At 43.0% G+C, this 21,225-nt stretch overlaps 1 protein-coding gene across 2 annotated transcripts in view; it reads right to left on the bottom strand.

Moving 5' to 3' along the window:
- Nucleotides 1-7,331: 7,331 nt before the first annotated feature.
- Nucleotides 7,332-21,225, bottom strand: part of rbis (ribosomal biogenesis factor) — a 30,428-nt gene continuing 16,534 nt past the window's right edge. The window contains exons 2-5 of one of the 2 annotated variants that reach the window (XM_084326345.1): nucleotides 11,916-12,037; nucleotides 11,178-11,294; nucleotides 10,945-11,056; nucleotides 7,332-10,129 (exon numbers count right to left, since the gene is read on the bottom strand). In XM_084326345.1, coding sequence (XP_084182471.1) covers nucleotides 10,988-11,056; nucleotides 11,178-11,294; nucleotides 11,916-12,026 — 297 coding nt within the window. In that variant the 5' untranslated portion in view covers nucleotides 12,027-12,037 and the 3' untranslated portion in view covers nucleotides 7,332-10,129; nucleotides 10,945-10,987. Of the gene's footprint in view, nucleotides 10,130-10,427; nucleotides 11,057-11,177; nucleotides 11,295-11,915; nucleotides 12,038-21,225 lie in introns of those variants that run through there. The other variant, XM_084326344.1, reaches the window with a different exon arrangement.

Raw genomic sequence — 21,225 nt, 5'->3', positions numbered from 1 at the left:
AAACAATCAATCCATGCCAAAATTAGATATGTAAAAGGTGAAAGACTCATACTCACAGCCATATGACATCCAGACGTTTTCGTTTGAAACTACTTTTAGTCAGGGAGTGCCATGGTTTCTCCATAGAGCCCTGTCGTATTCTTTTAGCGCATCAACTCGCGCAGGCAATTTAGTAACGTGGTTCAGTTGGTATTGCTGATTGGCTCGAACACGGTACGTTTGTATACAGCGAACAGATCAATAATATATCTCTATAGTATCTTCGTCACACTCATGAAGGGGATGCAAAGGATCAGACAATATTTGCAGAGCCCTGTCCCTATTCCGAAATACATATAACTAAGACAAATGTTTTTTGTGGTTTCCCTATAAGTTATAACTTTACTGGCCATGTTAACAATTCTTGCCAACATACTGTAGCGGCCCTGATTGGGACCAACTGTTCATGTGTGGGTACTGAGAGGGGGGGATCATCCCTATGTTCCTCGGGTCCGATGTTCCCCGGGTTCTATGTTCCCCGCTTTGATTGATTAATAGATTGAAAATTTTATAAATTTTTATTATTTTATTAATTATTAATGTCCGCCTTGTTTCGAACGGTTAAGCTTAGGCCCTCTTTCGAACTGGTTAAGGTTAGAGTTTGGAATCAGGGCTGGTGGTCAAAAAATGTCAATCAATCAATCAATCAAAGCGGGGAACATAGGACCCGGGGAACATAGACATGCTCCCGAGAGGGGTGTTTAGCTGCCAATCATCCATGGCCCAGTGGCCCACTAAGCTTGTCTTGGGGCTCCTTGTGTTTTTGATGAAGGTGCCCTGGGGTTGGTGGGTTCATGGGTGAGGGGCGGGGGGGCTAAGGGTATAAGAGGGTGGTACACCTGAGAGCGCAGTCTCTTGGTGTATGGGAAGCAAGGTGTCTCTTGGCGGGAATGGCGTCTCTCGGTGTCGGACTGTGAATGGAGCAACACGACTGTATTGTGGTTGGCGTCTCTTGGTGCCTGACAAAGAGAACCTGTAACCAACGGAGCACATGTAAGTTAGCGTAGCTAACTATTAGCATAGCGTCGTACCCGGTAGCTTAGCATAGCTAACTGGTAGCATAGCGTAGCTAACTCTGTGTGACTGTATGGCGTGGGCTATGGCCAAACAATAGCCTGTACATTAAAGTAACTGTTTCTGTGAATACCGTGTGGACATTCGACTCCCTGCTGGCAAGGTCATTACAATACTATCATTAGACATATTGTAGCGACCCTGAGTTTGGGGGTCATTGGTCAGCCGAGCTGTCACTCAGCACTCCGCCATCTCGGGCTTGCAATGACGCTATTGGTCGCTTAAGCCGCAGGGTGACAAAGGCTGGAGTGCAGGGGCTGGCCTCTGCCAAAGGTATAAGACGGTGTGGCATCCAGCGTGCTCTCTCTCTGGTTAGTTAACAGCACTATGGGAAGTTCAGAGCAGTTGTTGGGTACGATGAGAGGTGATGCACCCAGGCTGTACACTGTAAACCAGAGACTGTAATAAACAACAACGTGAGAACTAACCCTCCTGAGTCGGTGAGTCGTCAATAACGGAGAACGTTACACTGGTGTCAGAAGAAAAAATTCTGCGAATTATAAGCGGTAAAAGTGTCGGAGGGGAGTGAGCTAATGGGAGCTAATGTGGGCTAGCGGGAGCTAACGTGGGCTAGCGTGAGTAGGGTGACCAAACGTTCCGATTTGTGAGGGACAGTCCCGCATTTCAGCCCTCTGTCCCGCATGCCGCAAGAGAAGAATATTGTCCCGCATTTCAATAAGTGTCCCGCAATTCAATAAACAATTATTATTATTATTATTAATAATTATTGATTTTGTCCTCTCATTAATCCCCAAAACATGCACTAATGCATGCACGCAAGTACTACATACGTAACATTATGTAACATAGCCTATAGTCTAACCAGCACAAGCGCATGTAGTACCTGGTGCGAGCTGTTTATTTCCGGTCACTCAAGTTGCGCGGCAATAAACAGCTCGCGCCAGGTACTATATATGCAAGCTGTTATTGGTTATTGGTTATTGGTTATTGGGGGATGACGTGACTGTATGCGAGGTCTACCCCATCCTCTCTACCCTGCGTGGGAAACTCCAGCAAAGGCTCACGGATTACTTCTTTGGAACAGAGGCCAGTGTCCTTCTCCGCCACTTCCCAGATGTGAGAGCGACAAAGACAAGAGCAGACTTCACATCGTTCTACAGGTCTGCCATCGTTTACCTCGAGAAGTGGTTCGATTTCTCCAATGAGAATGATCTGAAGGCTCTTTCTGTCATGTCTCTAAAGAGAAACGTCAGCTTCACTGACCTGACCTGTGCGCTACAGCTGAAGCCCTTATTGTTAGACATGGATGCGCTCTCGAGGAGTTTTGTTTAATCGTTCCACGTCAGAAGGCAGTGGTGGAGATGGAGGCGACTGTTGGAGTGAAGTGGGGGCTGCTGTTGAAGGACATCCAGACCCCCAACCTGACCCAGCTGGCTTCATTCTTCCTGAGCATCCCGGTCACGAATACGTTCGTAGAGAGGTTTTTCTCCCTCATGACCAGCGCGTGGACGGACCAGAGAAATAGATGCAGTGTGGAGCTCGTGAAGAGAGATATACAAGTCAAAACTAATTTCTGTGCAGCTTTTTATAAATATGCTCTTGGTCAGAAGGCTCTACTAGAAGCTGCACAGTCCAGTAATAAATATAAATTCCTCCAGCACTAACGGCACTATGGTGCTCTCCATGGTGCTGAAACTTTCAGAGGCACATTTCTATGTTCGAGATGCAAATCGCTCATGTTACAGCCATTTGCTTAGCCTATAGCCTATTGTTCCCCATAGGATATATTTTGGAATTACTGCAGAAAACGATAAAAACATATTTATATTCTAGACGGTATTTTCGTATGAATCTATGAATGAAAAAGTATAACGTTCCTACATCCTGAACGATAGATAATCGATGTTGAATGGGCCATAGTAATGTCAATTTAGCAATACAATTTAAATAGTTATAGCCCAGCAAAGAAGGTGAACATCTCCATAGGCTTAGAGTGGTGGCAGAGAGTGGTATGAGAGGGGCAAACTGCGTGGCAGTTAATGTGTTAAGAGAGACCTCTCTCTCTCTCTCTCTCTCTCTCTCTTTCTCTCTCTCTCTCTCTCTCTCTCTGTCACTCAAATCGCATTCTGGGTATGGGCGGAGCCCAGCCTCAAAACGGCTTAAAATTTTGAGGTAGAAAATGCTGTTTTTGAGTACTTGATTAAAAATACAAAACAATTACTTTTTTTGAAAATAAACTTACATGTGTGTTCCATAAAATCACAGGAATTGTGTAAAATTGCCCAAATAGTGAAGGAAATTGAAATAGTTCCCCTTTAACCAGCAGAGTGTCTTCCCCTTCACCAGGACGCGTCTATACTTTAAGCAAGTGGCTTGTCCTTCCGCGTTCCCGTTTTGCGCTCTGATTGGCCACGCACGTTTCTGGTCATGTGACATGTGCGCCAATCGTGGGACGGCAAGTTCTGCGCCTATTTCCGGGTCTAACAGCCTGCAAACTACCTAACGCCTAGTTTATCACTGGTTAAGCTTAGGCGACTCTTTCGCAGTTGGTTACGGTTAGAGTTTGGAATCAGGGCAGGCGTTCTATCGCCATGCTCTAAGACAAACTCTAACCTTAACCAACTTCAAAAGAGCGCCTAAGCTTAACCGTCCAAAAACTTACCGTCCCACGATTGGCGCACATGTCACATGACCAGAAACGTGCGTGGCCAATCAGAGCACAAAACGGGAACGCGGAAGGACAAGCCACTTGCTTAAAGTATAGAAGCCACCAGGACCCAGCATTGTGTCCTCTCCCTGCACCAGGACCCAGCGGTGAGGCAGGGAGTCCGCCCTCTTCACCAGGACCCAGCGGCGTGTCCTCGTCACCTAAGGGACTTCGTATGGGCCCAAGGGGAGTGGCAGAGACTATGACGGATGAATGGGTTATACGGAATGAAAAAAAAAGGAAAAGAAAAACCTTGTAAATTGTGGTATCCTTGAAGTGTGGTGTATTGTGTTGGGTACTGTGGGGATTTGAGTACTGGGTTTAGTGGGTATTGGGGTGGGAGTGCTGGCCTATCATTGTGTGGGGTGGGAAGCAAGACATGTCTCTGTTGGGGAGGGCGTCTCTCTGTCGGTCTAGAGCAGGAGGACGCGAGCAACCTGGTGAACCAAAGAAGCATTTGGAGGTTGTCGTCTTTTGGGGCCTGACAGAGAGGGTTGCAGCCTTGTAACCAGGGCTTGATGTTAACTTTTTAGCTCACTAGCCACTGTGGCTAGTGGTTTTCCAAAGTCACTAGCCACTCAGCATTTTCACTAGCCAGAAATCCCTGCACTCGCGCCCCCACCCAAAAAAATATAGGTAATTTCTTCTTCACTAACCCCTGCTGGGGACAGTATCATTGTAATCATACTGCTACACGCCAACTGTACAACTGTGCTTCTGACTGTTGACTCCATTGTTTACTACTGCCTGCGACCAGTAACTCAGCCGCAAAAGGAGCTCCAGTTGGGGCAACGGCTGACTGGGACAAGATGGAGGGTGTAGATGTGGAAGAGTTGTGTTGAACCTAGCAATTACATTGTTGCTCCAAACGCCGTGAACATTATCATTGACACACCTATGCAGGGCTTGACGTTAACTTTTTGGCTCACTAGCCGCTGTGGCTAGTGGTTTTCCAAAGTCACTAGCCACTCAGCATTTTCACTAGCCCTGGGCAGGTGGGCAGGTGTCAACGTCAAGCCCTGCTTGTAACCAACAGAGCACGTCGGGGCTAGCCTAGCAGTGAGCGTGGCGTCGTAACCGGTGGTTCGGTATGACCACCGGAAGCGCCGCGTGGCTAGCTGCTGGCACCGCATTGCTGGGGGGGTTAATTTTTGTGGATTGTGGGTGGGTTTGGTTCGTCTCGAAGCCGCGGGGTGACAGAGGCTGGAGTGCAGGGGCTAACCTCGGCCAAAGGTATAAGAGGGTGTGGCATCCAGCGTGCTCTCCCTCTGTTGTTGGGTACGATGAGAGGTGATGCACCCAGCTGTAAACCAGAGACTGTAATAAACAACAACAACAACGTGAGAACTAACCCCCCTGAGTCGGTGAGTCGTCAATAACGGAGAACGTTACAATATTATCAGAAAAAGTCACTTCCCATTGAACATTTACTGAATGAAATAGTGGAATTATACTATTCCAAATTCCTGGAACCCCCCCCCCCAATAGCAGGTGATTATCATTAACTATGGCCAATAAGCTGTGTGGCACTAGTCACTAGTGTATGGCAAACACGTCATCAGAATACCACGACAGGCCCGTGCCAGAATTTCAACATCATTTTGGTATAAGAACAAGAACAAATATTTTATAGGAGCACATACTCAGTAACCCATTGGTCTATACGGCGCTGCAGATTTTATATCCAGATGGCATCACAAATGTAAAAGATCTCTCGTAGACGTCTAGCTTTAGAAGAGGGTGGTGCAATTTCACAAACGTTTACCGATCTGTCAAGGGGCACAGGAACAACACATGTAGGCTACTATAATTAGGAATAAGTAATTCTCGAAGTCAACTTCCTGTCTGTTGTTGCTAGGCAACTGCAGCGTGGGGGGAAACTGCCCCGCCTGGTACATTGTGTACGCTTCATTTAGTGCAGAAATGGATCGTTAAAGCGTCAAATTAAAGACTATCAAGCGGAATTTTCTTCAGTCCTTCACGATGCCAAAGAGCTGCTGTGTTACGCGTTGTACTAATGACAAAAACAGAAATCCAAATCGCAAGTTTTATACCATCACGGAGGAAAAAGTGGCTGGTGGCTAACTTTCGGCTAACTCGCTCTGCTGTTGTGGTTGTGGTAGCTACATGCTAAGCTAACGTTAATTACATAATATCGAACCGATAGGAGCTTATACAAATAAAGTTATTATTATTATTATCTTATCTAATCTTACGTGGATGTTTGATCGGGTAGTGGCACACGTGGTACCACCACGTAAGATTAGATAAGATAAGCTCCTATCGGTTCGATATTATGTAATTAACGTTAGCTTAGCATGTAGCTACCATGACCACAACACAGAGCGAGTTAGCCGAACGTTAGCCACCAGCCACTTTTTCCTCCGTGATGTATCAGCTGGTATTATATAAAACTTGCGATTTGGATTTCTGTGTTTGTTATTAATACAAAACGTAACACAGCAGCTTCAATTTGGGTATTCGAGAGTTGGCCATGTCTATATGTGTTTTGTATGGACATTATGTCAAGTCAATCAGGGGGAGATCTTTGACTCATATCTCGCCTTAGAAATTAGAATCACCAGAAAGGCTTTCGAAATAGTGAAATGCCATGTTGGCCTCAATATTTTCAAAACAAATCGTATGAAAATGTTATGAAATGAACAAGAATGTGATAAAACATGTAATAAAAACGGACCTCAACGCATGCATTTGATGGTAGAAATCCGTATGGTCCTATACCAAGATGGCGGCGGTCTCGTGACATCAGAGTGTCTTCGAGAATACAATTACGTTCATATATAATGAATGATATATAATTAATTACACAGTAATGAATTAATGTAATTATGCAACTGCCTGAGTCGTAATTCTATAGTACCTTTTAGGATCTGGGAGGATTACAGAATGACAACCAGTGGTGTAACGTATCGTACCATTTGTTCACCTATCCTCCCCACGCAGTAGCCTACGTCTGTCCCCTGCAGTTGTTCACCATGGATACGACGTAGCGGAGGGCATTCTGTTCCTTTGTGCTGAAGAAGGGCCAACAACTTTGAATAAGCCATTTCGAAAAAAATATATTTTACCTTCTATGATTCATCACCCGAACTTAATCATCTATTATAGTAACAAACACTGAAAAGGGCCATACACAGGCGACTCTGCGGTCTGGCTCAGGCTAACCATCCCCACTTCACCTGCTCAAATCAAATGTTAATTTCTGATACTAATGACATGTGACATTAAACGTTTTTTATGCTTTTGCAGTGATTGTCCCAAATTGTTAAATTATTCATGACAGACGTGACAGGATGTGTAAGCTTCCACACTTAAGACAGTTGCAATTTTCTCCAATGTTGGTCAAATTGCAGTCTGCTCAAATAACAATTTAGTGGGTTTTTCTCCCACTTGGAGCACCGCACGTCCTCACATTTTGAATAGTTCCAAGTAACACAGCTTTCTGATTTCAATGCATGAAAAGAGGCTTTTAGATAACATAAATCGATTTTTTTTTATTGATTTCGAAAAAGATTCCACACAGACTCATCATCATATCAATGACCCGTGTATAACAGCCCTTTTTGGAAAGTGTAATTGGTGGAGTGCAAAAAAAAAAAAAACACACATCGCTTGCAAGTCTTTGTGACCCTCTTTCGGGAGAAAATTGTGTTAATAACAGTGACCACCAGACATGGGGCTCAAAGCAAATCATCTACAAAGGCTAAATGAAAGGAAGCCACACACACTATAAAATCCTTATTGCCGTCGCAGGGAGCGGGCCGAGTGCTCTAACCGGTCACAGTGCAAAGCCCTACACACTGCAAATGGGCTATTAGCTTCACATTGGCATTCAGAGGGACTCGCTCCCTCCCTCGTATGCAGGCAGAGACACAACAAACCCCTCCAGTTCTTCTGGACGTTGGTGATAAGCTCATCCAGAGCACCATCTTGTGGACATTTTTTTAAGTCTGCAAACATAACCGTTTTTACATTAAATTACCCTAATGACAGATCAAATACGTGATCCATTCAAATGAAGAAAATCGATTATATGTTGTTTAATTTTAATTGTTTTGAATTTAACAGAATCGTCGATGGCTGGCATTCCTTGACGTCAATACAAGAAATAAGTAGGAATAACAAGCTGCAGAACTCTATATATTTTAATATTACAGTTCTCCAAAGTCCAAGACAAAAACCCTCACACACACACTATACAACCTACCATTTATCATGTAGATATTCAGTGTGTGCACATCTAGACATGGGCTACGTTCACACTGCAAGCCTTTGTGCTCAATTCTGATGTATTGCTAAGATCCAATATTTTTGTTTGGCTGTTGACTTTTTTTTAAATTATACAGTATATATAAATGTGGTCAATATCACATTCCAGTGTGAACTGACCTGCATGCGCAAATTAAGTTTTGCTTGTACAGAAGTATCACCCCAAATAATATGGTAAACACCTCACTGTGCCTCCACACCACAGACCACCTCCATCACAGCTGTCCTCCATGTTTGTATCTTGCCAACACAGAGCTGTGATGAATGTCAATCTCTAGTGACATAAAAGTGGCAAAAATTCATGACTGTTCAGATTGAGGTCACATTGCAAAAAGATCAGACCTGTATCTGATTTAGGACCACATTAGACATAGACCAGATTGCTGTGATTTGTGCTGTTCACACTGCGATCAGATTTGGGTCACTTTGGTCTACAGTCTGAACGTAGCCATAGATTTCAGGAGGGTCTGTGGGTATACAACCCCAATAACGATGGAAATTAGATGCTCATATATATGTGTGTTGGTGAGATAGGCTGTCTGTCCTATTTCACCTCATTACATTTTCTTTGCATTTCATGCCCCTGGACGACCTGCAGTGCTTTGTATCTAAAGCACTTTATAGGGGGGGGGTCTTGGATTGGGATGTGATGGGGATTGATGTGTGGGGTGTTTGGGCCTTCAAGCATGGGAAACATTGTACTTATTTTATAACTATTCTTATATCTGCAATTTATGCATTGTTTTTATTCTCTCAACTGTGTGCTGATGTTATACTAATTGCTGTGGGGCACACTGGACTGCGGTCCATGTGTGAAAAGTGCTATATATAGTTTATATTTATTATATTGTAAAAAATGTATGCATTGAAATGTCTAAAGTCTCGACGACATTGAAAATGAGGGTGACCTCAATGGTCCTTTCGAGAATAAGCTGTTGAAGCCGTGTTGAAATGAAATGTATTGCTCATATTCGCAGTAAGCTACGCTTCACTATAACATTAGTTGTTACCTCATAAGCTTTCCTTGCAAAGTCAAGACACTTAACTTGTTCTCTGCTGCTGCAGGTTTGTTTACCAATCACACTTGTGTTTTCAGCCTCCACTAGATTTATTGACCACCCAATTCAGTCAGTCATTGCCAAGGAGACGAGCAATCAGCAGGGCCCATGACCTCTGAAGTCGGGCTGCTGCCGCATAATGCACCGACAGCATACCGATAACTTCCCACTCTGAGCCCAAAGCATACCAAGAACATCTGCAATTATATTGTTATTCATTGTAGATGCTTTGCATATCATTTTCACATGAACAATTTCAAGTGTACAATCTCACATTGTAATCACAGAACTGAACATTGTAATGATATCACCATAGACAAATAATATATAATTATTAGTGCTGTCAAACGATTAAAATATTTAACTCGATTAATCGCATGATTGTCCATAGTTAACTCGCGATTAATCGCAAATTAATCGCATTTTTATTTAAAATTTTCTTTTTTACCTTAAACAGATCTTTTTCAAGTTCCAAGTTTTAATACTCTTATCAACATGCGAGTCAACAAATGCTTGCTTTGTGCAGCCATTTAACACAAAAGGATGACCCTCATGCATTGCAAATTTGCATCAAATTCAAAACAGAGTGATGCACAAAATAACTTAAAAGAAAATAATAATTTAAAACAATGAATAAAGTGTGCATGAAATAATAGGGGAAAGAAAACGTTAGGAACTTGTTACATTCACACACACAAGGGCTGATTAATCACACACACCCCTCTCTCCCTCACACACACACTCCTCTAGCTCTTTTTCTCTTTTGCCCCTTCCTCATCTCTCTCACCCCCCTCTCTCTCTATATCTCTCTCTAATAATAATATAATAATAATAATTTAGGACCTGCTCCGAGGTCACCATTTGGCACACATGCGAAACATGCATACAATGCGTATCTGCGATTAACCCATCCCGTCGTCCTTCCCCCCCAAGGGCAGCCGGGAGCAGACAGGCGCCACGTGAGCCGCGCCAGGGGACCAATCCAAGTGCTCCTGTCCGTCTTCGTCAAGGACGCCACACACACACACACACACACACACACACACACACACACACACACACACACACACACACACACTTCAGAAACAAACATAGTATCAATGAGAGCATCAATAATACACCTGAGTGAAGTCTAGTAAAAAAAAAAAAAAAAAATTTAGTTAATCTTGAGTTAAAAAAATTAGTGGCATTAATAGAATCGGGAGTTAACGCGATATTAACGCAATATATTTGACAGCCTTAATAATTATACATTAGTACACTGATTCCATTTGAAGGTGAAGGACATGTAGCCGATCCACATCATTAAAAGATCATTTAATGTAGAGATCTATATTGTTTTGCATATCAGCTTGAAAAACACACACTTGTGAATGAAAAATTCTGCCACAAGAAATTACATGAAATCACACTTCAAAGTACATTTAACATATCCATCCATGGCCATTCCATTACACTGAATTGGTTATATGATTGAGTTCTCAGCACATCATCCATACTCATATATATATATTAGATTTTCTTCCCCCGTTGTATCTTTTTCTCCCATCCCCCAATTTTAGTCGTTATGCCAATTCCCTTCCTGGCTGTTGCGCACGCTTCCCCACGAACACTGCCAATTGTGTTCGTAGGGAAGACTGACAAAGCCGGAGGCACGACTGACAGCTGGATTCGAACCCAGAGTCTCTGCAGTGGTAGGCGGGTGCTTGGACCTCTGCGCTCTGCTCATATTTATATCAGATGTCCGAGGATGTGACTCTGTTCTTCTTCATGACCTTTAAGGTGAGGAGATCTCTTATGTGACAAGATATATACTTGGTCGCTAATGTGTGTCCTTGTGCTTTGTGGCCATGGTGAGTTATAGCTGAGAGAACAGCTGGGCGGCGTTGTCCACGTTCACAGATTCCCTCGGTGGTTCTCGGACAGCCTGGAGAGACGAACACGAATGCCAACAACAAGAGAAAAGAGTTAAGAGATATTGGGCTAAATCCAATTCTGCGTCATCAATATTTCTGCTGTTATGAGCTTATCTGCCCCTTCAGCTTTACCTGGGCAGGTTTCATGGGTTCAGGAGCAGTACACTTTGAAACAATCCTAACATCCGTCTGGACCTCTGCGAGTATTTGATTAAGCTTCTCAACTTTCTCACCTTTCATTGCGTTCATCTGTAAAGCAAAATAAATATTAACACAAGACGTTCAAACAAACCTGTTGCAGATCTTTTTTTTTCTTCTTTTTTTTTTCACTTTTTCTCCTTATTTTCTATTTTTCTCCCATCCCAATTTCGTATTTCCAATTCTCCCCTCTCCTGTCTTGAACGTTGCTCGACTATGCCCCCCACTGGTCGGTTGTAGGGAGGATAGAAGCCTTGTATCACGTGTCCCCTCCGGTACACAAGGAGGCAGCCTGTCACATCTTTTCACCTGCCAGCGCGGACTCTCAGTGGTGAGGTGTAACGCATGGGAGGCTCACACTACCCCCGCTACTTCCTGTCTCTGCTGTGCAGGCGTCCAAATCCCCACCCATCGACTTCCACCCTCTAACTCTGCCAATTGAGTTAGTATGACGGCTGGCCCAAGCCGGAGGCAATTCGGACACCCGGATTTGAGACCGGAGTCTCTTGCATTGGTGACGAGCGCAATCTCCGCTGCGCCACCCAGCCGCCACCTGTTGCAGATCTTCTAAACATTTTAAGGGGGCTACAAACTAAAGATTATTCAAATTGTTTCTTGGAATAAAAAAGAAACGTAGTCTAATCATAAATTACATAAGGTTCCATTACTTACGTGTTTGAGGGTTGTGGTGACAGGTTTGGCCTTGGTCTTGTGTTTTACTGGCTTTTTCGCCACTTGAAAGACATTCCTGTGTTTTTGACCCTTCTGTTTATTCTTTGCCATGATTGCTTAACCTGAGGAGAGAGCATCACATGTCACAGGTCAAGTTGGTGGAAATAAGTGTCTTTCCCTGTCATGAACAAGGTTTCCTCTTGCGTCGTTGTGTGTATTTAGTTGTCGGCTTGGTCAGTTGGTCAGTCCCGAAGATAAAAAAAAAATAAACGTTATAATTTGCCACTATAGCGGTGTATGGTACACAGCAGCCACGGTTTGGTACGTACCTCGGTTTTGGGGTCACGGTTCAGTATGAGTTCGGTACAACAGGAAAGAAATATTTATAATGATTATTATATATTTATAATTATAATAATAATGATTAAATATAATTATTTTGTATTAAGTTATACTTAGTTCCACCTAGGCTTGCCACGTTAGTCAGTGATACCGGTGTCATTCTGTGTTCAGGAATCTGTGTAATTGCCTACCGCCCCGCCCCCACCGTGTATGCTTTTTAAGTTTCACTTCTAGATTTAACTTCACGTGAAGCAGAGAAAGAAGACTCTAGAGAAGCGATTACATGTTACACAACAATGGCAGAGGATTTATCAATATTTTGGATTTAAACACTGCAGCAGCTCGATTGGGGAGGACCAGTCCAGATCAGCAAAAGTACATTTGCGCGTTCTTTTTTTTTCTTGGGTCAGCTGTAAGGGGAAAGTAGCGTGGAAAAAAGTTGGTGTGTGTCTTTCCATTGGTTAACATTATTTAGGTGAAAAAGATGGACATTTTCAGCCTATTGTAATGACCCTTCTGTTCTGTGTTACAAACATATCATTCATTCATGGTTTTGATTCAGGGACACATGTAGTAAAGGGGAGGGGAGAAACAGCCCAGTGCAGAGTGCACGGTTGTTAATTTGTTCTGTCGGCTTGTCATCATGCCTTTACAAGCTTCAACGTTTTATTCATCATCTAAATGTGGCAATACAAGCTTGATATTCAATGTTAAAGATCAAAGTAAGCCAGTCAGGGAGCGAAATTAACTTTTTGACTCACCGGCCAGTGGCGGGTAGATGGGAAGAATCTACCCGCCAAGCATATTTCTTACCTGCCAAATTTTTTTGATTAAAAAAATATATATATATATTTTATATACACATTTTTTTTTAAATAAAATATATATTATATAATCATACTTGTAGTTGTATTATCTGCGAGACATCGCCACCATGCAATAAGTCAAAATGCTCGCTATCTGCAAACAGCTCCACTGTCTGTGTGTATACTTGAGTAGCCTCCAGCTCCAGCAAGGATTCTCCGGCGATGCAGCTAGACCCTATACTAATACTCTACATTCAGCATGCAAGGATTCTCCAGCGCTGCAGCTGGACCCTATTGGTATAATATTGCGGTTCTTTGGTCTAATCACATTCATCAAGCCCTCAGCTAGAATACGCATTGAATCAATGTTATAAGACATTGATATCAGGAGCTATCTGTAGCTACTGCTAGCCCGCTAGATAACGTTAAGACAATTTAGTTTACTGGGACATATAGATCTAACCATTCTGAGAGCTTAACGTTAGCACTAGATGCTGCGGGCGAGCTGCTATCATTCTGAGAGCTTAACGTTAGCACTAGATGCTGCGGGCGAGCTGCTATCATTCTGAGAGCTTAACGTTAGCACTAGATGCTGCGGGCGAGCTGCTATCATTCTGAGAGCTTAACGTTAGCACTAGATGCTGCGGGCGAGCTGCTATCATTCTGAGAGCTTAACGTTAGCACTAGATGCTGCGGGCGAGCTGCTATCATTCTGAGAGCTTAACGTTAGCACTAGAGCTGCGGGCGAGCTGCTATCATTCTGAGAGCTTAACGTTAGCACTAGATGCTGCGGGCGAGCTGCTATCATTCTGAGAGCTTAACGTTAGCACTAGATGCTGCGGGCGAGCTGCTATCATTCTGAGAGCTTAACGTTAGCACTAGAGCTGCGGGCGAGCTGCTATCATTCTGAGAGCTTAACGTTAGCACTAGAGCTGCGGGCGAGCTGCTATCATTCTGAGAGCTTAACGTTAGCACTAGAGCTGCGGGCGAGCTGCTATCATTCTGAGAGCTTAACGTTAGCAGTGGCACTAGAGCTGCGGGCGAGCTGCTATCATTCTGAGAGCTTAACGTTAGCACTAGAGCTGCGGGCGGGCTGCTATCATTCTGAGAGCTTAACGTTAGCAGTGGCACTAGAGCTGCGGGCCGCTCGTGTTGATACGAGCAGAAGCCAATAGTATCCCGCTGCAGGGCTGGCCCGGCTGGGCGGATATGACTCGTTGCCACGTTTTTTTTCAAAATAAGAATATCATACGAACCGAATGCTGCTAACTGCCGGAGCCATCGATATTATGACTCTAGCTGCGCTTGGGCCGGAAATGAGACCCGCACAGATTTTCAAAATAAGAGTATCGTTATGAACTACACGTCTACACGCCACACGGCGGGCAGGGCTCTCAGTGGCAAGCGCCAAAGGTAAAAACTGAGCGCCCCTGGCGGGCGGCGGGCTTTAATTTCGCCCCCTGTGTGTGTGTGTGTGTGTGTGGGGGTGTGTGGCGGTGGGTGGAGACTAGAGCGAGCGCTGACAGTCGAAAGGAAAAAAAATTGAAAAAAAATTGAAAATTAATCAATCAATCAATCCGCGATTTTTCTTTTGTTACAGAATGATTCAAGACCCATCAATTACATCATCCAACATTGTTTAAACGACTAAGACATTCGCTGTGACAGAATCGCTTGATATTTAGTCGTTTAGTCGCTATCAACATATCCATTTGTAAAGATTATTGTCCACCTTCTTGTGATCCGGCGGATTGATGTGATGTGATTCGGTTGTGGGCGGGTCCTGGGCCAGCAAGCGTGGACTGATCGCAATACATACGTGTAAATGGACTGTTTCAGCCAATCAGAATCGAGAAATTTGCATGCCGTTGTATAAAGTAGGCTATAGTACTGGTTTGTCCACATGTTTTACAGTAGGCTATAGTACTGGTTTGTCCACATGTTTTACAGTAGGCTATAGTACTGGTTTGTCCACATGGTGTACAGTATAGGCCTATAGTCAGGGGTGCAGTCGTAATATCAGAACTGCCTGTACGCTGTTTAAATGACGCCACGTGCATGCGCGCTCCCTTTAATCTAAATGTATTGCCTTCAATATATAAAGAAATTATATTGTCAACAGATATGGTTGAAAAACAAACAATGTTTTAAATGTAATTGTAGATACAATATTGTAGTTACAATTTCTTTAATTGAATTAACTTAAACTAGAAAAGTAAATACAAACTAAATTAACAATGTAACTTACAGTTTACAGTTTCCTTCTGAAGCACAATGAAATGTCTCATACTTCCAGTCGGGACCATTTGGTTCCACAGCTCAAGCAAACCCCCACCAATTGGTACAGGGCTTGTATTTTGGTTTTGCACTTCTCTTTCTTTGTTATGCTATTGGTATCCTATAATATTATGCAAAGACTAGGTGATAGATAAGTGCCGGGTACTTGGTGCACGGCGCGACGAGTCGAGTGAAAGTTGTGAACGCATTTTTGTGTGCGCGCGCATGCACATCCGTGTGCGTACTTCTGCTCAGAAAACTGCTGGGTCGGCGTGGTACCGCGTGGGACCACGGCTAGGGCTGGGCGATATGGCAAAAAATATATCGCGATAACGATATGATAATGTTATATCATTCGATATCGATAATTATCGAAATTGTTATAAGTAAGAAAAAATACTTTGTCGTTGCCGCCATCTTTAGTGTTACATCCCCTCACAGTTCTCAGGCTGCAGCTGGTTTAAAAGCGAAAGTAAACCGGCTTCTCTGCTGGCTGTGGCTCCAGGGGAGTTGAACAGTTCTGGCTCTGCTAGTTTCTTTTCTATCTTTTGGCGCTTTTTTGGTGGACAAACCACCGCACATGTGCACCGTGACTCGTGACTGGAGTCTAGCTCTGCTAGCACACATAGCCTACTGTGTACAGACTGTTTCAAACTGTATTTTAAATTAGAAAGCAAACAAAATAAATGGACAAGAGAAAAATAAATCTCAATTTGGTCAATATTGTCATTTGGACAAGCAAAGCCATTACTTTTAAGTTGCAGGCAAGAATTCGATATATATTATTATTATTATTATTTTCTTTTATATCTATTATTAAAATATATCGCGATATTTATCGTTATCGTTATATCGCCCAGCCCTAGGACCACCACTGCACCACTGCCTATAGTACTGATTTAAGACTGCCTTCTACCAGATCACATCAAGTTTCCTAATAATTGTGTGAACAGCCTAGGAGTACAAGGGGGGGGGGGGGGGGAGGGGTGTACGTTTTCCAAAAGTGCCAGAACATCCAGTATGGTGCACACCATGGGTGGTAATGTCGGCAAAGTTGTAGACCAAGGTTAGCTGTATACGTATGTATTCAAAGTCTCGTGTCAGTTAGACTTGCAGTGTGTGCGCATTATGGCTTTACTAAGTTAGACATTTCCACCTACTTTTTTTCTAAGTTAGACCATTATAGTGGTTTTTTTTCTGGTACCACTTCTACCCAATAGGGTCGCTTGGAACCGAGTAGGGTATATCTGCAGAGCCGCAAGCCGCAAGCCAACTTTATTATTATGATAAAAAACAGCGGTGACGCGGTATTCAGCCTAACTCTGCGGTGAGCGTGATGCAACAGCGATACCGCGGTAATGCGGTTATCGCGGCAGCTCTACTGGCCATCAGTCAAGGGAGCACTCGCAAACAGATAACATTAAACAAAACAGACAGACTGACCAACGGGGAACTGCATCCAACCCTAGTACAACCCTCAAGCAGGGTTTCCGTTAGAAAATATTGGTGCCGGTCTCCGTGTCCTGCAAGATTTCAATCACCCGGACGCGTGAACATTAAAGGCAACCAACTTGTGTTCAGCTTTTCTCTGATTGGCCACGACCCCTCGCCCCCTTTTGCCGCGAGCGCGGCAGACGAGCGGCAGAGGTCCCAAATGAAATGAATGAAGCGCGGAGCTGTAATCTTTGTCCGAATCGAATCGCGCGAATACACAACGCATTTATCAAAACAACTACGCGCTTCACTCGTCAGTGGAGGCTGTGGAGGCTGCTGACTGATTAACTAGAAACTGTACATTGTAACGTTATATAATGTATAATGTTATTTCGCAAGGCTGGAGGCTGTGGAGGCTGCTGACTGATTAACTAGAAACTGTACATTGTAACGTTATATAATGTATAATGTTATTTTGCGAGGCTGGAGGCTGTGGAGGCTGCTGACTGATTAACTAGAAACTGTACATTGTAACGTTATATAATGTATAATGTTATTTCGCGAGGGTGCTGACTGATTAACTAGAAACTGCACATTGTGAAGCGCCAGCGGGGCGATGCGGTGGTTTCTCCCCGGCTTCTGTGCGCCGCCGCCGGCTTGACTCGGTCCAGCTCCAGCAGCAGCGGCCGTCTTCCGTTGTAGAAGCCCTTTCAATGACAGAGCTCTCATATTTTGCGAATGCATAAACTATATCTTAAATTATGGCTATGCGTCTAATATGGCTGTCACTTATCAATGACTTCGCGACAGCCATATTAGACACATAGGTAGCCATAATTTAAGATATAGTTTATGCATTCGCAAATATGAGAGCTCGGTCATTGAAGTGGGTGGTGGCAGCGTAACAGCGTTCACTTCACCCTGATGTAAAGTAGCGATTTTTATTGTTTTGTCATGACAAACCAATTACATAATCCAACATATGTGTAAAGAAACAACATATTCCAGTTAACGGTATATTTTTTTAATGATTCATTACGGTATAAATTAGGTTAACTGGAGCTGCGTATTGCTGGCTCTCATATTTGCAAATACAACAGCGTTCACCCCAGAGTTTGAAATTAACGGGGGCTTGGGGCATAATGCCCTTGAAAATGGACAAAATGCCCTCGAAAATCAGTTAAGGGGGGCACAAAATGCCCCCGACAGTTTACTAATTATATATATATATTTATCCGGTAATGGAGCGTCTGTGTATCGTACGGTTCAGATGACGCGCAAATAAAAAAAATCATTTGGCAGAGCCGGGAGAGGTGAGCACTGGCTGCAGGCAGCAACAGCAGCAGCACTGCAGCCAGGTGCTAGTCAGTTTGTGTAAGCACAATATAAATCAATCTTCATTACGACTTTAAAAACATAGCCATTAACATTACATAGGCCTACACACATCTTGCCATAGCGTTGCAGTTTGTACAACACAACGCACGTTTTAACTATGGTAGCCCGACGCAAGCTAATACTGTACAGTCAATGAAATGTCACCGTAGCTACTAGCTACTAGGGGTGGGACGATACATCGATCCAGATCGATACATCGATGTAATTATCAACGATCGAATCGGATCGATGCGATGTAATAAGATCGATTCATATCGATACTCTTATTTTGAAAATCCTGTGGCGAGTCTCATAACTGATTGTGTTAAATGGGCATATGATATCATCTCATATCGATCGCAGGCACCTGAATCTAATCGTATCGTATTGTATCGTGAGAGACTTTGTGATATCAGCAAATATCGTATCGTTGTCCAAAGAATCGATATCGTATCGTATCATGATGAAACTGGTGATTCCCACCCCTACTAGCTACTGTAGCAGAGGAGGAAATGGGAGTCTGAGAGGCGGGGTGTTTAAAGACAATGATAGGCGTTTATTCAACATCCAAGAAGGCTAACATACAACTGTGTTTTACTAACTCCAACCGGGACTATTGCCGCTGTCCCACTGCATGTTGATGTTATGAACTCCTCCGGAGCTGATAACATTGCCTGAGCTGGCGGTCCGTGACGCTAAAATGTCCGTGGGGACCCGGCGCCAACCCATAGATAGTTCCAACTCACCGAATTACGTAATCCACCACAGTTGCACTCAATATTTAAATAATGTTAGTCTAAATAAATGTAGACAGATACATAATAATTTCAAGCAGAAAACGAATCTTTCCATTAAGAACTGACAATCAGGGAATTTAAACATGGTTGACAGTTTTTTTGTGTTTATATTAAAGAAAGGAAAGTCTAGTGCTGGCTGAGCATATTGTTTGTTTGCACTAAGTTAATACTTTGACAAATGTAGCCTATATTTTTCAGTCAGTTCGGTCTTTGTGTGCCAAACATTATTTAAGGCTGTAAACACTGTAACACTGTAAACCTTTTTATTTTTTTTAATAAATGAGAAGCATGTTTAGATTTTAATAAAAATGTACGTATATCGAACCGAACCGAAAACCGTGACCCCAAAACCGTGATACGAACCGAACCGTCCATTTAGTGAACCGTCCCACCCCTACCGTTTATCATAAAAATTCAGTGCCCCCGAAATAAATAAAAAAAGCCCCCGAAAATCAATTAAGGGGGGCAAAAAAAGCCCTTGAATTTCTTTTTTAATTTCTAACCCTGGTTCACCCTGATGTAAACAAAACAAGTCATTGTGACGGCCATATTAGACACAGCCATAATTTAAGATATAGTTTATGCATTCGCAAAATATGAGAGCTCTGTCATTGAAAGGGCTTGACCGTCTTGACATCTTACTAATAATCAGCTGTGCAAATAAAATACAAAACTACTAAAACACTTATCAAACGAAGTCACATCCAGTCGCCAAAAAACATCCTCAAAAGCTATTCCAGAGTTACCGACGTCACCACGTCATGACGTGTACGTTTGAGAACACTACCGTAATGACAGAGAATGAAGCACAGCTGACATGGTCGGCCCTCACACAAAGTTGCTTTTTCGGGAGTAGGTAGCGGTTCCCGTATGAGCCTCTCTCTCTCTCTCTCTTTTGGGGAAGTGCTGTCTGACAGGGAAACCACAACGCGCGTGTGTGCATGTGTGCTCGAGTCACACATGCGCGCTCTCGGAGCAATCTCTCTCTCTCTCTGTCTCCCCCTCTCTATCTCTCTCTCTCTTCCCCAAAGTTAAGTTAAAGTTAAAGATGTTAATATGAGGTCCCGACTGAATTTGGTTGTTAATAAACCCAGGGCGCTTATGGCAATGAGTAGGGGCTTCCCCCGACGTTCCTGGCAAGATTCCCAATCAAATCTCTGACATCAAGGCCACCTAATCATCCCTCCCAGGGCTATACGCTAACCTTTTTCCCAAGGAGCACATGTGCTCCTAAATGAAAAAATTTAAGAGCAGAGAGCACACAAAGAAATTTAGGAGCAGCACAGTGAAATTTTTTTAGTTTATTAACAAACTATTTACATACATATTATACTGTAGGGCCTAACAAAATTAATAGTTGGTTTCCGGTTGCCGACCGACCCTGCCGATTTAGGTGCGACCCAATATATTTTATGAGTTTTTTTTTTTTAAATTATCCGTATTTTTTTTAAGAATAAAGTTTCATAGAAATCTTAGTCAAACATTTAGTATTATGGACATTAAACATGCTGGCAGAGTACATGCATCCATGTTGTTGTGAACATTTTAATTAAATAAAGAAATTCCCTATCCATAGTCGCCGTGAGAAAGAATAAAATAAAAAAATTAAATAAAATAAATTCCCTACCTACCCATGGCCAAACTGACAACCAACAGGAAACCAACAATATATTTTACTTTGCCTAGGGCTGCAACTAATGACTATTTTGGTAGTCGACTAATCTGTCGATAATTTTTCTGATTAGTAGACTAATCGAAAAACAATTATATTAAAAAATATATATATATATATATATATTTTTTTTTTTTTGCACTACCTATCTTTGTGAAAGTGGCTTCTTAGCTCTGATCCAGCTGAAGACAGAGCAGAGGAACAGATTGGACATTGAGCATGACCTCAGAGTTGCTTTGAGACTCTTGTCAGGACCAAACAACATCCCCAGTTATCCCATTAGTTCCCCCAAACTTACTGTCGGTCTGTTATGTTAAGCCAAGAAGTCTTCAGCTGGCTGGACCAGAGCTGAGAATCCACTTTCACAAAGATAGGTAGTGCAAAAAAAATAAAAAATAAATAGAATAATTTTTAATTACTAATCGACACAACAATTCCTCGTCGACGATTTTTTTATAATCGACATCGTCGATTATGTCGACTAATCGTTGCAGCCCTATTATACTGTGCGTGCGTGTGTGCGTGCATACTAAGGGACACACATCTGTGCAATAGCACATACCACCAAAATCACACATTGGCCCATGCCTACTAGACGCAAAGGA

The sequence above is a fragment of the Notolepis coatsorum genome, assembly GCF_963971535.1.
Source record: "Notolepis coatsorum genome assembly, chromosome: 12".
Classification (NCBI taxonomy): Eukaryota; Metazoa; Chordata; class Actinopteri; order Aulopiformes; family Paralepididae; genus Notolepis; species Notolepis coatsorum.
The sequence above is the reverse complement of the archived record's forward strand: the minus strand, read 5'-3'. Positions and strand labels throughout refer to the sequence as shown.